At 40.2% G+C, this 15353-nt stretch overlaps 1 protein-coding gene across 7 annotated transcripts in view; it reads right to left on the reverse strand.

Moving 5' to 3' along the window:
• The window catches only part of Astn2 (astrotactin 2), a 1002270-nt gene that overhangs the window by 38033 nt on the left and 948884 nt on the right, over positions 1-15353 (reverse strand). For all 7 annotated transcript variants that reach the window (XM_031377658.1, XM_031377656.1, XM_031377657.1 and 4 more), the window contains one exon: positions 13247-13388. In XM_031377658.1, the coding sequence (XP_031233518.1) occupies positions 13247-13388 (142 nt within the window). The remainder of the gene's footprint in view (positions 1-13246; positions 13389-15353) is intronic.

Consider the following 15353-nt stretch of genomic DNA (forward strand, 5'->3'; position numbering starts at 1 on the left):
AGAAAGAAAGAAAGAAAGAAAGAAAGAAAGAAAGAAAGAAAGAAAGAAAGAAAGAAAGAAAGAAGAAACTGGGGGGTGAAGCCAAGCCTTGTGATAGAGGCCTAGAATCCCAGCTACTAAGAAGCTGAGGCAGGGGGATAGGAAGTTCACAGTCTGTTATGGATTGTGTTAAATGCCAGTCTGGACTACTTGAGGAAACACTCTTTAAAAAAACAAACAAACAAACAAATAAATACAACAAAAAGAGCCTAGTGATCTAGCTTAGTAGTTGGGTGCTTCTTTGTCATGAATAAGGCCCTGGGTTCAATCCTCAGCACCATAATTAAATAAAAAGTCACACACACACACACACACACACACACACACACAGAGAGAGAGAGAGAGAGAGAGAGAGAGAGAGAGAGAGAGAGAGAGAGAAAGAAAGAGAGAGAGATTATTAAATCAAGAGCCAGAAGCTCAGTTTGTTAGTCTACAAAGAGCATCATTCTTGTCCTTAGGAGTAATATACTTCACACTAGCAATGTTACTCATGAGACACCATGAGGGACTTGTTCCTTTGGCCTGCCATTGGCTATCTAGATGTTTACAAGGATATTGAAATTCCTGGAAAATGCTATGATGCTAAGACAGATAATATGGAAAATTTCACAAGATTAAAGCTAAGACAAACACAAACAAATCTGTGGGTACCACCTCTACTTTCTTTTCCCTAAGGATATTTTTGTGGATTTCATACCCATCGAGAAACCAGAAAAACTCCTGTTTATTTCTCCTGTGGCTTCTGAGTAGCTTCCTTGCTCTGAGCAGTGCCTCTGCAACCTGTAACGGGACTTAGATATGATTGAGAAATAGCAATTTAGGCATATTAATTTCATGGCCTACGATAGGGGTGAGAGGATTTGCATACAGCCCTGGAAGTTAGATCTACAGTCCACTCACCCACAACCTGTTCACAAGCAGGGCAGCTCCTAGAGCCTTCTGGGCTAGTCCTAATCTGTGAATGTTTCCCAGAAAGAACTACTCATTTCTTCTTCTTCTGGCTAGAGAACCTGATGAAATTCCCTGTAAACAGGGCCTCTCCCTCCCCTTTGCACTGGCCTCGCACATGCTAATGCAAATCAGTCCTGACCCAGCCAGGGGTCTATGGGAAGGCTGCCAGGCACTGGGGAACAAACACGCAAAGAATGTTATTTCATTTCTGGCATCCTGGGGAAAGAGGGCTGAGAGAGGGAAGTTGGGCAGTGAAAGAACAAACTGGGCGGAGAGAGAAAAGGAGACAGGATTATTATACATGTATACAGCGAATAAGAGTTGTGAACAAGGAAAAGAGTTTGCATGAATAAAGGGCCTACTGGGTGTCAGGAATTGCTATCTGAAACTTTTGACTTAAATTGTACCTGTGGATTTTTAAAGTACAATGCATTATTCCTGTTTAATAAATGAAAGTGTAATGCTTTAAATATTTTTTTTTGATTAAGCATTGTTTGTTTGCTACAGAGTCTAATTTTTAGTGCAGAAAGGCCTGAAACTCACTGTGTAGTCCAAGTTGGCCTCAAACTTATAGAAATCTTCCTGACTGGGCCTTCATATGTTACTCAGTGGCCAACTGATGGAGTCAGGATTTGAACCCAGATTTTAAGTGTTCAGATCTTGACCCTGAACATCTTCACAAGGCTTATGATTAGTTGTCCTTTGTCATACTTCCAAAGGAAACTCTGAACACCACTGTCCCACATCCTGTGATTCTTACCTTCTATCAGATGACACAGATCTAATATCAGAGTAATTGCCTCTTATCAGAATTATTATAAACATACTTAGCTACTCTCCTCAGCCTCAATCATATACCATAGATATATCTCTTAAATTCAAATCTCCCTTCTCGCTGTTGCTCAGAATCCACCAATGGCTCCCTAGCCTGCATCATAGGGCTTTATTAGAACTGCCTCTCCAACCTTGTTTATTATTTGCTTCTACTATCTTCAATTTTGTATCACCCTGCACATGGAACTTCTTATATATCATCTCCTTCTGCAGTTGTTTCAACCATTTCTTCTACCGAGGATGTAAACTCCTCCTTTCTAAATGTTCAGTGCTACCAAAACCAAGCTCAAAGATTCTTCTTCCAAGTTCCACTAGATAACAAAGATTATAGCTTCCTTATAAATCCCATGCTTTCACCTGGAACCAATCCACCCTTGTTAATCACCTTGTTGCAAGTTTGACTCCAACACCAGATGAAGCTCAGTCAGCGAGAACCATGGGACCTCAAAGTCCAACTCAATTTCTGTGTAAAAGAGATATGTATAAAATTTTGACTTGAGCCAGAAAGCTTCTGTTCGAATCAAGGTTCTACCACTTACCAGTTTAGTGAGCATGGCGAGTCATATTTTAGTGTTTCCTTTATCTATAAAATAAAACATTTCTAACCTTCAAAGAGTTAGTTGACCTAAGAACCTTAGCACAGTGTTGGCATGTAACAGTCAAGTTTGACAAATAGTTAATGATGGTAATGGTGGGAAGGCACCTGTCATGGCTTTGTTTGTGACTAACAGCTAAAACTGTTTATTTCAAACACTAACTCCATCTTGTCATGGAGTGATGCTTATTACTGATCTTTGGTACTTGCTGTATTAAGCATCAAATGAGTGCCAGGCCATCTGGTTGCTATGAGTTTGCAGACATGTAACACATGATTCCTGAAGTCTCTCTATTCTTGGTCAATGGAAGGTTCTCTGTGGTTCTAAAAACAAGAACAGGCTCACAGAACTCATAAGGAGAATCAGAAGGAGGCTTAAAACATCTCTTGTTTTATTATATGTTTTGGGAAAATGACCCCCAAACTGCCCACACTTTATGTTGAAAGAATGTTAAGGGTCTTATTTCCCATCTTAAAGCACTCCCATTTAAAGAAAGATCTTAAATGTATTTGTTGCCTTACATATTCTATTGTACATGTTCCTGGGAGCTCTGCACGAATCCTCAGCATAAATATTTATTTCACAACGAAACTCACATTTGGGCTAAGTGGTGCACACCTTCAATTCCAGCACCCAAGTGGTGGAAGTAGGAAGCTCCCACATTCAAGGGCAGCTAGGGAGGCAGAGCAAGTTCCATGTCAGCCTGAGCTTCACAGTTGATCTTAATAAAGACAGAAACAAAACTAAGATACTCTAAACCAGGCAGTAGCAATCTCTCTAGTTTACACAGATATGGAAATTGTGATACCACTCCAAAAATAAGTATCTTAACAGTAAAAACAAATCAAAATGAAGCAAATAAACAAACAACAACAACAAAAATCCGTGTGATATTTGAAATGACTCTAGGGAAGACTGTCTCAATCATATGACCTTAGCCTTAGATGATTTAGAGTACTTGAATGTATGGATATAGGACAAGAAAGTAATATGCGCTTTACTGTAGATTTAAGAGCCCTGATCCAATCCATTCTGACTTTGAGTGATATAGGATAGGCCACAGGGATGCGTGGGTCATGGATATCTGTATTCCAGGCACTGTTATTCTGTACTTCAAATAGAAACATAGATTGGTGTTACTAGTGGATGGAAAGGTCTGTCCTCAGGAGAAAAGAGAATATGTAAGAATGGCAAAATGTCAGAAGTCTGGATTTTGTCTCACCTCTGCCTCTCTACACATCATTAATGCTGATCCCCTGCAGTCCACTAACACTTTCATATTATAAATCTACTCAGAGCCTCCTCTTTCACAGTTGTAAATGCAGTAAAGTGAGGGAGAGACAGGAATCTGTGTAGAGCCTATGCCCATAGCCAAGATGCAGGGAACAGCTTAGAGGGCTTGGCCTTTCACCTGGGTTCATTCCTAAGTTTCAGCCTGAGCAGGAGAGGACTTTCCTGACTTGCTTATGGTACTGGTGAGGAATGCGAAGTTTATACAGACAGATCTTTGTCCATATTCCTAAAATGACTGACTGAGATGAGGATTGTGATCACATGGGAAAGAAATCTACTCCCGTTCTGTGCTATCTCTATGCTTGTCCGTGAAGGTGATGCTAATGGAGAGAGTGATAATAACCTCCTGGGAAATGCCATGTGTCAAGAATTAGGACTCCTATGTATTAATCCTGGCTCTGAATACTTATGGAACTTGCAGGTCTCTTAAAAATCATGACTTTTTTTCACATTGCACCCAGAAAATAACCCTAAATTCTGTGAGTCGTGATCTTCAGATTAACTGTTTGGGTGACCAGTTGTAAACTGACTAGGAGTTACCACTTCCCAGCAGACATGTGGCACAGGCAATACAGCATCTCTACCGTGGAGCGTCTTCATGCTTACCATGAAGATGCAGTACTGCCAACGAGTTCCTTTTCTTTCCTGTAACACCACCTCTCCTATCCTGGCCCTCCACATTCAAGCTGCATTCTCTTCTGTACCACGGGGTCTCCTGTTTTCTAATTCTTGTATTATGACAGATACTGCCTTAATCTCTGTCCTCAACCATTCCTTATGATTGCCCTAAAAAGGTATCACAGATGTGTCTAGCTTAGTTTGAGATACCTTATAAATGGCCAACTAATACAATTTTCCTGAAAGCTTCCCATACTACAGTCATTTATGAAGCAAAGAAGGTGCTACTACTAAGTATTTTGGAAATGAGCAAAGCCATGCTGCTCCGTTTTGATTCAGCACATTTTTCACACTGTACAAGACACTGACGCCCAGACTATGAGGCCTAATCATTTTCTTTCTATCTGCATCAACTGGTTTACCCGACTCTCCATCCAGCCCAGCCAAATCTCCACACTATGGTTAGAATTGCTACCTCAAAACACAGGTTCAAATCCACTCAATAACACCTCAAAAGATTTTGACAGTTCTCTATGATCCACAGGAGAAAGTCAAGACTCTCTGCTTGTCATTCACGGACTACCTTTGTAGCTCAGAGTTAGTTTTCACCCCCTTCCACCATGTACAAGTTCACATGAGCAGCCTATGCCCTGTCCTTCTGGAATCCTGGCTGGTGTCCCATTCCTGGATGAAATCCTGATGCAGTCTGAGGAAAGAAACAGTCTGCCTTAGAGTCCCCAGCAGGTTTTAGGAGCCTTGCTGTCTGTCGGCTGAAGAACAGCATTATTTTTCCTCTGTGAGTCTCTCTTGGCTTGGGATACATGGCTGTGTTTGCTTCTGGCCTGAAGACAGCTCTTCCTCTCTCCGGGGCCCCAAACGTGCATTTGGAAGAGGTCAGTGTGACCTGATGTTGAAGAGAATTAAGTCACTAATCTGCCCCCATTCACCCTCATTTCCTGAACAATAAGAATGGGCACCATAGCCAAAGACAGTCCACACTTCTCCTGACTGGGATGACACCAGAAGTCCTGGCCCCTGGTGACATCAGGTATGCTTGACCATTCTCAGCTGGCTTCTTGATTCAGAGTCTAGTAATAGGCTGCTCCTGATCCATAGGCTGGGGTGTGGTACGAGAAGAAGAGAATGGAGAAAACCCACAGAATGGTGGGAAAAGAAAAATTCTGAGATTGTGCAAGGCAGGCACTGAGAAAGGATAAGCAGAGAGAACAGAACAGAAGGAAGAAAGATGCAGCCAAGGAGACAGCAAGTCAAAGAGAGATCCATGCAGAGGCAAAAGTTGAACAGGCAGGATGAGTGGTATGGAGTGTGAGGTGGTACCCATGTCTAGGAGAAGGAAAACCAGAGTGAGAGAGAGGATAGACAAGAAGAAAAAGAAGCAATAAAGGAATGGATAGAAATGAAAGGAAAGATGAAATTAAGAGTTAGAGAACCTGGGTAGTGGCAGAGGGAGGAAAAGAAGGAATGAAATGAAGCAGAGAGGGAAAGAAGAAAATAGTAAAGGATGGAGAGAGGAAATGGAGCACAAAGGAAAAGAAAACCAGAAAAGTGTAGAGTGGTAAAGTAAGAGTCAGAAAAGAGGAGGACAAGAGCTCTATCCAGCCCCTTCTGGGTTATTTGCCTGGTGTGTCCTGGATCTGCTTTGGGCAGCAGCCTCATCCCATGTTGGTTTAGACACTGCAGCGTGGTCAGCCAGGAAGACTTCCTCTCTGTGCATTTCCTTTCTCCTAGGAGCTGGATGTCTCAGATGTTGTCTGGGTCATGTCTGGGATTTGGCTCAGAAGCCAAAGAAAGGAAGAAAACTTTAGCTGTACCCTGAATTCAAGTCTTCTATGTGGAGTGATGCTGGCCTACCTGGCTGCCAGGGTCTTATTATATCTCTCCACTTCTTCCATTCTCAGGAGATATACAAGTTCTCGGTTTTGAAATGTCTTTGGAGGTGGCCTCTTCAAGTCTCTACAAATGGATAAGCTGAAACTTCCCAATTGTAAATCACTTGGCCAAAACCTCACAGCCACTTAGGACAAGAGACAGGGTGGCCCTTGGGTCTCTGGCCTCTCATCAACTGGGCAAGCACTTTTGAAAGCTAGCCCTAGAAGACTCTTGATGACTTTTATTCTGTTTCCAGTAAATTCTGTGCTAATTCTTGGCATGAGGAGAGAAAATTAAGAGGGCAGGGTAGGAATGTAAATAAAAAGAATAATTTAGGGTGTCATCTAATATATAATGGTAGCAGGCACGGTAGTGGCCTTCACTGATTTTGCAATGGGCCTCCTAGACTGCACCCAGGAAAGAATGGTATCCTGAGGGTGGTAGAAAGCCCACACACTTTCCCCTAGGCTCTATGACCCCTGAGAATTTGGAAAGGCATCTCTAGGCCAGTTGACTGAACTTCTACACAGAAACATGGGAGTCTAGAGACTAGGAAACAACTCATCACATGAAAGCTGGGACTGAGAACACCTAAAATAGCATTAGGAGTCTGTTCCTTGGCAGAGTAGGCATCAGAGACACTCACGGTTTCCTGTTTCCATGGGGCTCTGAGGACCGGAGGGCACCACAAAAGTAGGAGCTCTGGAATAGGTGGTGTAGTATTTGATGAGAAAACTGAACATTCGTTTATATATTGTCCCAAATCCATTTTGCTAGGATATTCTTTATGTAAAGGGTTCTGTTTCAGCACCAAACCTGTATCATGTCTTTGTTAGATTCTTGTCTTTATCCAGTGTATAGTGTTGAATTCAGGCACTGGACCTATGTTGGCCTAGTATATATTTTGTCTTCTCCACTTATTCCCTTTGTGGCTGTGGTAAAGTTTTCAAGCTACTCTGTTCCTTAGTTATTCTACTTAGATAGAGATTTTTTTTAAAGGATTGATTCAAATAACATTTTTAAAAGAGAAAGAAAAAGAGAGAAGATGAGGAAGAGAGACAGAGGGAGAGAGAGAATATGAAAGAGGGAATATGAGAGAGAGAATATGTGCATGTGAGAGGTGCATGTGAGAGAGAGAATGAGAGAGAGAGAGAGAGAGGGAGAGAGAGAGAGAGAGAGAGGGAGAGAGAGAGAGAGAGAGCGCACTTGTAGGGATATGTTAATAAAACAATCACTTGAGTACATAATTGGAATTCTTTGACTGGTAATAGAGGGAGGAAAGGGTTGTGAGTGATTGAAGAGAAGTGGGTATGTGCTCAATTTTTGCATTGAATTAAAAACCTATCCAACATTTTAAAAACAAGAAAAAAACAAGCACCCTAAATCATTATGGCTCTAGTGCATGAGCCAGGTGAGTTCTACAGTCAAGAAAAGATATGAAGGAATGTGAGGTGCTACTGAGAAGAAAATCCAGGGGAAGACACAGTAAAAGTGGTTGGTAAGTACTACAAGGAAATAGGTGTTTTTGGAAAATGATGAGCAAAGGGCCAGAGTTGAGGGTAATACAACATGGTCACCCACTAGAATGTGGTGAGCACCAGGCTGCCAACAGGAACCATGGAATTAATTGGTTTTGAGCTAAAATACAGCATCATAAATAGTAGTAGCAGTGGCTATTGTTTTTATTCTTGCATTTTGTCAAGTACCAGTAATGAGGGAGGTAGTGTTTTATGTTCTTTTCATGTATCAGTTCACTTATCATAACTCTACCTTACACATAAAACATTGAGATGTCAGAAACCTGTCTAGGGTATAAAGTGATTAAATCAAAGTGTTGCATCCCAGATAAAACTTATCTCTGTATACTACAAAGGCATAAGTGTGTGTGTGTGTGTGTGTGTGTGTGTGTGTGTGTGATATGTTTCTAGGTATGTAGATTCACAAGCTCTCTTGTCTTTCCTATTGCTTCTTTTTGATAACCCTTCACATGTGTTTACAATCAAAGGAGATATCAAACTAGTATATAATATCTAGGATGATGTTTGGAAGAACAGTTTGTTTCTTCCTAGTTTGCAGACAAAGGTAATATCTCCATTATATAGATGGGAAAGATGATATCTTAATTATTTTCTGAGATACAAAGGCTGTGATAGAAGTCTTCTGGTATCCATGTCTGGTATTCCTCCCATTGTAATCAGTGTCGACTGCTACCACTAAGCTCTCTTCTGGTTCCTCTTACAACTCTACCCATATGTGTGGGAATGAGCGTGGCTAGAACATAGTCAGAGCATTGGCATCACCTGGGATGTGAACACAGCTCTAGTCCTTCTTTGTCATGTGATTTGTACGAAAGCATTACCCCCTTAAACCCCAGTTTCCACATAATTGATATGGAAGATGATAAGAACACAGCAACTATGTCAAAGGGCTATGGTGAAAATTATGAGATTATGTGTATGCCTTGCATGGTTCCTAGTACAATGACTTCTCTGTGTAAGAGTATTACTATTACCCACTATCCAGAAAGTAAAGATGTAGTACTGTGAGAGTCAGAATTCTGATTTGAACTATGGATGTCTACCTAGTGCACAAGTCTAAGGACCACTGAGTTTAACTTTCCTTTATACAGGCAGAACATCATTTGTGGAGAAGGAGGAACTGGCCCAAGGTAAAACTGAGCAGTGGATGTGGCTGTCTAACTTCAGACCTCAGAACTTCATTTTATGTAATTCTCATCTTCTTCCAGAGCTTTGGTTTTTCTTCCACTTGTCCAGCCCCACCCACCCCTACTAAGTCTCTCCCCTGAGACTGTTCCCACCATGGATGCTGGCATTTCATGCAGTACCCAGGCTACTTTGGCATTCCTTTCATAGAACAGAAGCCAGAGAGGTGAAGGTGGGCCTGAGGCAAGCCTCTGAATGTGTGGGAATGAGCCCTCCCCACCCCAGGAATCAAGCCTGGCTGCTTCTGGCATGTTCACTGAGGACCCCTTGGCAGCCAGCCATTATTTGAGGAGGCAAGGCAGCCAAGACAAGACGGAGGCTAATTACCTTGAGTAATAGGAAATTGGAAAGCAGTTATAAGAAGAGTGTCTAGGCCCCTAGCCAGGTAAGGACAAGGACTTTGGATGCCTAGCCTGGCTTCTGCCATTGGTCAAAGAGGACATTCCCACTCAAGATCACCCTGGACTTCAACTACCCAAGGGATAAGAAGCTGACCCCACTGTTGGGCCTTTGGGAGACCCTCTCCCTTTTCTGCTCTTGTTTGTTTACATTCAAAGCAAAGTAAATAAAACAAATAAGGAAATTCAATATAAGTGGGACACAGTTGCTGATGTTTCTGGTTTGTTACAGGAGGGTGAGCTTAGGACAGAAAATCAGCCTTGACTTTCACTCCTCCAATTGGTCTCACCCTGAAGCACTGTGTAAAATTACATAGACAGAAGGGCTGCAAAAGCAATTTGCCTTACTAGGTAGGGAATAGAAAGGAGTTTGGATGAGAGGGGGCAGAGGCAAAGATTCAAATAGGAAATAGAGCAGAGACACTGATATGCACTTAGATAAATAAAACTTCCAGAGAATAACAAATGGGAAGGAAAATGACACAGAAAGAAATCTATAGAGAAAATAACCAGAGAAAGTTTATAAGATAATGAGATATTAATAAAGGAACAGAGAAGTCCTGTATGGGGCAAAAAGGAAAGTGATAGAAGCAGAGAAGCTCTGAGGGACAGGAGTCCTGGGACTCAGAATGAAAATAGAGCCCATGGCACACCTACAATATCCAGAACTCTCAAGCTGTAGGGACTCTTGTATATTTGGTTGTGACCCTAATCTTTAATGGCTGAGCCATCTCTCCAGCCCCCTGTATGGACTCTTATGTGCTTTCATTTTAAAGTTTTTGAAACTTCAGACCAGACAGAGTATATGGAGTTTCAGCCCAGCAGAAGTGGAGGGAGCTGGGAGTGAACCCAGGATAACTCACAGACATAGTGATTCTCTTCTCTACTGTCAGCTGAATCTTTCTGGGAACATGGATGGAAAGGTGAGTGGCTGGCTGTGCTAGACATGAAAACCCATCTTTCTGAGCCTTCCCTCCTCTGAATCTGTCCCTTCCTCTTATCTCTCTGTCAGAGGACACTTTTTAGGGATGGTTAGACCCAGTCTCAGTTCTTGGAAAGTAATTCCTTTGAAGTTGTCCTTGGAAGAAGAAGAAGAGGAGAAGGAAGGGGAGGAGGAGGAAACTGATAATGAGAGATTGAGATTGAAGATCATTAAATTTTCCCACTGGTCTCCTATAATCAGGCAACCTGGCAAACTCTCTACATCTAGTATTTTGTATTCTTATTAATAAAGTTCTCTGTTCTTAAAACTTGTCAGGCAGGAGTGACTTTATCAACACTTTTTCAAGAGGAAGAATTTGTCACTTAGCATAGTGAAAGATCACTTGTCTGGGATCAATTTCTGAGCCCACAGGGGCAGAATCAGGATTCACACCCTGGCTAGCCTGTCTCCAAAGCCTGTGTTTTTTACAATACCACATGCAGTGTTTTTGGCTCAGAAAGAAGAAAACAAACTTTACTGATGAATGAGCAAGCAGAAAATGAGAAACCCCAAGAACAGACATGGGAGCTATTTTAAAACTCAAGACCAAGTCGGTCAGACTTCACGGGAGGACAGCCGCCAGTGGGATGGGAGACTGTTCCCAACAACACCCTAGCTCCCTGTCAGAGCAGCCCAGTTCCCAGGGCCATTAATGAAATCTATTTCAAAAAGAAATAAATAAAACAAAGGGATGTCCAGAGATAGGGAAGGCAAATTCATGACAAGCACATTTCCAAAGCAGAGGAAAGAAGGTTACCCTACCTCAAGAGTCAGGAAGCAGAGATTGTGCCAGGGAATTGGATAAAGAAGAAAGGAGGGGAAGTCTTTATCATTTAAAAGATAGTAGCCAATTCATCAGCTCTCAGCATTAATTGATTTGGGGTATTTATAAACACATCTGGTTGCTTTTTACATAATAGGATTTTGGACATTAGCTAAGTTAACATCAAGTTGCTACAGTACCATGTAAAGACATGGGCTACTTCTTCTGACTTAGTGGATAAGAACCCACTATGTAAGGCTCAATCTGTTTGCTATACTCACTCATCTGACCCATCAATCTGAGGATAGATGAGATGCAGGGGAAATTCATGACTGCCATAATCCAGTAGCAACAGCAACAGAAATAACAGTTAATAATTGTTATATTCTAACTAGGGGCTCATACCAAGTAGCTTAGAAGGATTGCTGGACACATGAATGGGTGGATACATGGAAATTGAGAGAATAGGAAGCCTCAGGGTGCCATGCACATTCTCACAGAGGAGGAACTGGAGGCTCAGAATAAACATCAATAAAGATAAAGGCATAGATTTGAACCCAGATCTATCTGCCTATTGTGTATGCACTTAAAGAACAGCAGAGGTATTAGAAGTCAGCCACCAGGTAATGTTCTAAAAATTCCACTTTCTCCATAGTATCACAAATTTTAGTGTCAGAAAGTCTGACAGCATTTATTTAGCTGTGTGCTTGCTGCATGGTACAGATGCAGTAACTGGAGCTGAGATACCCAGCACTCACTGATTCTGAAGCTGTAGAGTTGTGTTCTCAAAATCCAGATTCCAGTCCTAATATTCACCATTAAGACTGTTGCCATTTCTTTCAGGCCTTTTGTACATCACACTTCTCTGCTTAGCTTGCCCAGAAATATCTGAATACTACAGAACCCCTATTTCTATTCTATTCCCTGACTGAAGATAAAGTTTGGATTGTAACAACTGTGAGATTGTAGAGTAAGGGTTATAAGATCCAATTCCTAGTTCACAGTGATATTCTTGAGTTTGGACTATTGATGTATTTATAAGGCCACTTATTCAAGGGTATACAACTAAATATACCAAATCATAAATATATAGCCTTTCTTATCACTGTTAGGTTGTAAGTCATCTGAGGATAAGCCCCTTTGTATCAGACATATGCATACCTGAGAAGACGTTAGTGCAGTATAAATACATAATCCTCAGAAAAAGTGGGAGTGAAAAGAAAACTCAAAAAAAAAAAAAAGAGAATTCAATGTAAGAGTATATAAATAGATGGATGAATTGTACAGATAGATAAGTGGAAGAAGAGACAGGAGAGATAAATAGGTTAATGGTTGAGTAGATGAATAAATAAATGATGCAAATAAAAGAAGTATTTGAATAATTATCGAAAAGCTTAGCACTTCACCAATTGCATCTTTCTAGAGGAATAAAAGGAGGTAACCTATGATTACATCATTAACAATATGATGAGCTGGTCTCTAGAGCTCCTTATTATTATTTATGATGGCTGCTTCCAGATGTGGCCATACTTATAGAGGTTGGAGGCAAATAAAAAAGCAAGCCTCCTATTTCCTCTTGTATTACCAAATGAAGCTGAGAGTGAATTCTAGTTGTTTGGATACAATCATTGCAGTAAATTCTAATATATAATCCATACATATGTCTGTATATGTATATAGTTACATACACACAGACATTAACACACACACCTATCAATGAAGATGCTTATGTGATATATATATGCATATATCAGTATAACTTAATGTGTGCATATACACACATATACACATCTCAGAGACATTATGAAAAAAATGGAAAAGAATAGTAGGCAGGTATTACTCAGATAGCTCTCCCTCATAAGTGGCTCTGCGACCCTGAGTAAGCATTCGTCCTTCTCTTGGTTGCAGATTACTCATCAGTAGAAAGGGCAGAATAAAGTTTAGTGTCTGGCTTCTATGGGACCTAGAGCACTCACCTTGCATGACTCACTGTGGGGTCTATATTCTAAACAGAAACTTCTAAACCTTTGACTTCTAACGTTACATACAGACAAGCGAAGAAACATTGGGCTTCTTTGAAAAGAATGACTCCTGTTATTGTTTACAACTTAAAGCCATCTTCATTGCTTCATATTCCCCAGAAGCCCACCACCTCTTACTTGTAAAGACCATCTGGCTCCAGGCACTTGAAGATCACCGAGTAGATACTGACTTCAGGGACCTCTCCGTGGCTTCGACCAGCTGCTACACAAGATGTGCCCAGGCCAGAGAGTAAGTCATCAGCAAAACTCAGGAATTCTCCTGAAAGGAGGCAAAACAAAAACAAAAACAAAAACAAAAAAGAAAGCATATGAGCTCTCTAGTGTAAGCCTTTGTGAAAAGAAATTACCAGGGGAAAAGGCAGATCTGAAGATGTTGCAAATTATTACCTATAGTGCCTATTTGCTATACAGTTGATTGTTTTATAAAGATGGATTCTTGCCATGTAGCCAAGACTGGCTTTGCAATTGTTATTCATTTTCTTCCATCTACCCATTTTCAGGGATTATAATTGTGGGCCACCATGACAAGCACATGATGACTATTCAAATTTATGCCTGAATTTTACTACCTGTGAAGTAAGAACACTAATACTGGACTTTATCTGATATTGCAAAGCTAAAAGGAAGTACATTATTCTATAATAAAATGCATGTAAGGGCAAAGGAAGTATTTCCTCTTTTGGGGTAGAGTAACTGTTGATCCTATCACTGCCATTTTCTTCTGACTCTACGACCGACCAAAGACTTTCTTCCTTAGACTTGCAGATTTTTCTTTGTATATCAAAGGAGTTAGACTTAGGATACAAGAGTCTTCATATCACATGGCCATCTTTATGTGCTCATGTGAGATTCATAGAATCTTATTATGTTATTTGGAGGTGGACACAGATAAGTTAGGGAAAAAGAATTATGACTGATTAGTATATTGAAAGTCACAGGCACAGGAAATAACAATGGAAGATATGCTAGGTACTTATGAGTCCCTGAACTCTGTACCCACTGAAAACTACCTTAGCCATTGGATTTAAGGAAACATTTGAAGTTAACCAGAAAGAGAAGTCTACCAGGGAGACTATGAAGTAAAAGCTGGAAAGAGTAACTGAACTTTTAGAATCTTAATAATTTAATATTAGCTCAGACAAGAGTTAGTTCATTGATTAATTTGAATAGAGAAACCCTCATTTCTGCGCTTTAGTTTTCTTCTATGTAAGGTGAAAGTACTCTAATAATTCTTGAAAAGTAACATACATAAATGTGTAAAGATAGTATCATACTATTTAAGCATCACAGATTTAGAGAAAACTAAATATTCAGCAATACAGAAATGTCTGTCAATTGTAGCTCAATGACATAAAGGGATACTCTATAAATATTAAAATAACTTTTTGGGAGATATGAAGGTATATGAAAGAACATTTCTGAAATATTTGAGCTTAAAAAAATAAAAATAAGACCCACAATTTTAAAATATCATTTTGTGAAAATTTCACACATACATGATTTTAAAACAGGAGGAAGAAAGATATAGCAAATGCTTACTAGTGTTTTTGAAGTAAGATAATGGGTACTCTTCTATCTTATTTTCACTTATTCTTAGTTTTAAAATTGTCTTCAATAAAAATATACAGCCATTTACAAAAAGAAAACAATAAAATCCTGAAAATAGATAAAGCAAGAGAGCCTAAGTAGCCTCTTTGTTCCTTTCAAATTAAAATTTGGGTAATTTAAAAGCAAAACAAGAGTATGAGGAAGTATTTTACACCACGAAGTATGAAGTGTTACAAGTCCTCCCACCTATTGCTTTCGTATTTATGTTTATTTAACATAGTTACTTAGTTACCCTAAAGAGGAAATAATGTGTCTCCTAGAAGTCATAGTTGGTCAAAGAAAAAGATGCAGGACACTGCCCCTCAAGTTGTTGGTTATGGGAAAGCCATAAATTCCCCAAACAATACAGAATTTTACTGAGGCTCTTGACTGTCTACCAGAACTTTGTGATAAGATCCTTTTATTGAAAACATGATGCATGTTGGTCATAAGCCACAAAGAAATAAAATTAAAGCTGACTGTGAAACTTCACCCCCCTGCTGGCTAGTTTTCATGATACCGGAAGTTTCCATACAGGCTGCTAGATAGAAAAAGTCGACATTTCATTCCTTCTTAAAAGGGGGAACCACTGTAAGGCAAAAGACACTGTCAATAGGACCAAACGGCAACCAACAAA

This window comes from Mastomys coucha, unplaced genomic scaffold (assembly GCF_008632895.1).
Source record: "Mastomys coucha isolate ucsf_1 unplaced genomic scaffold, UCSF_Mcou_1 pScaffold18, whole genome shotgun sequence".
NCBI classification, from domain to species: domain Eukaryota; kingdom Metazoa; phylum Chordata; class Mammalia; order Rodentia; family Muridae; genus Mastomys; species Mastomys coucha.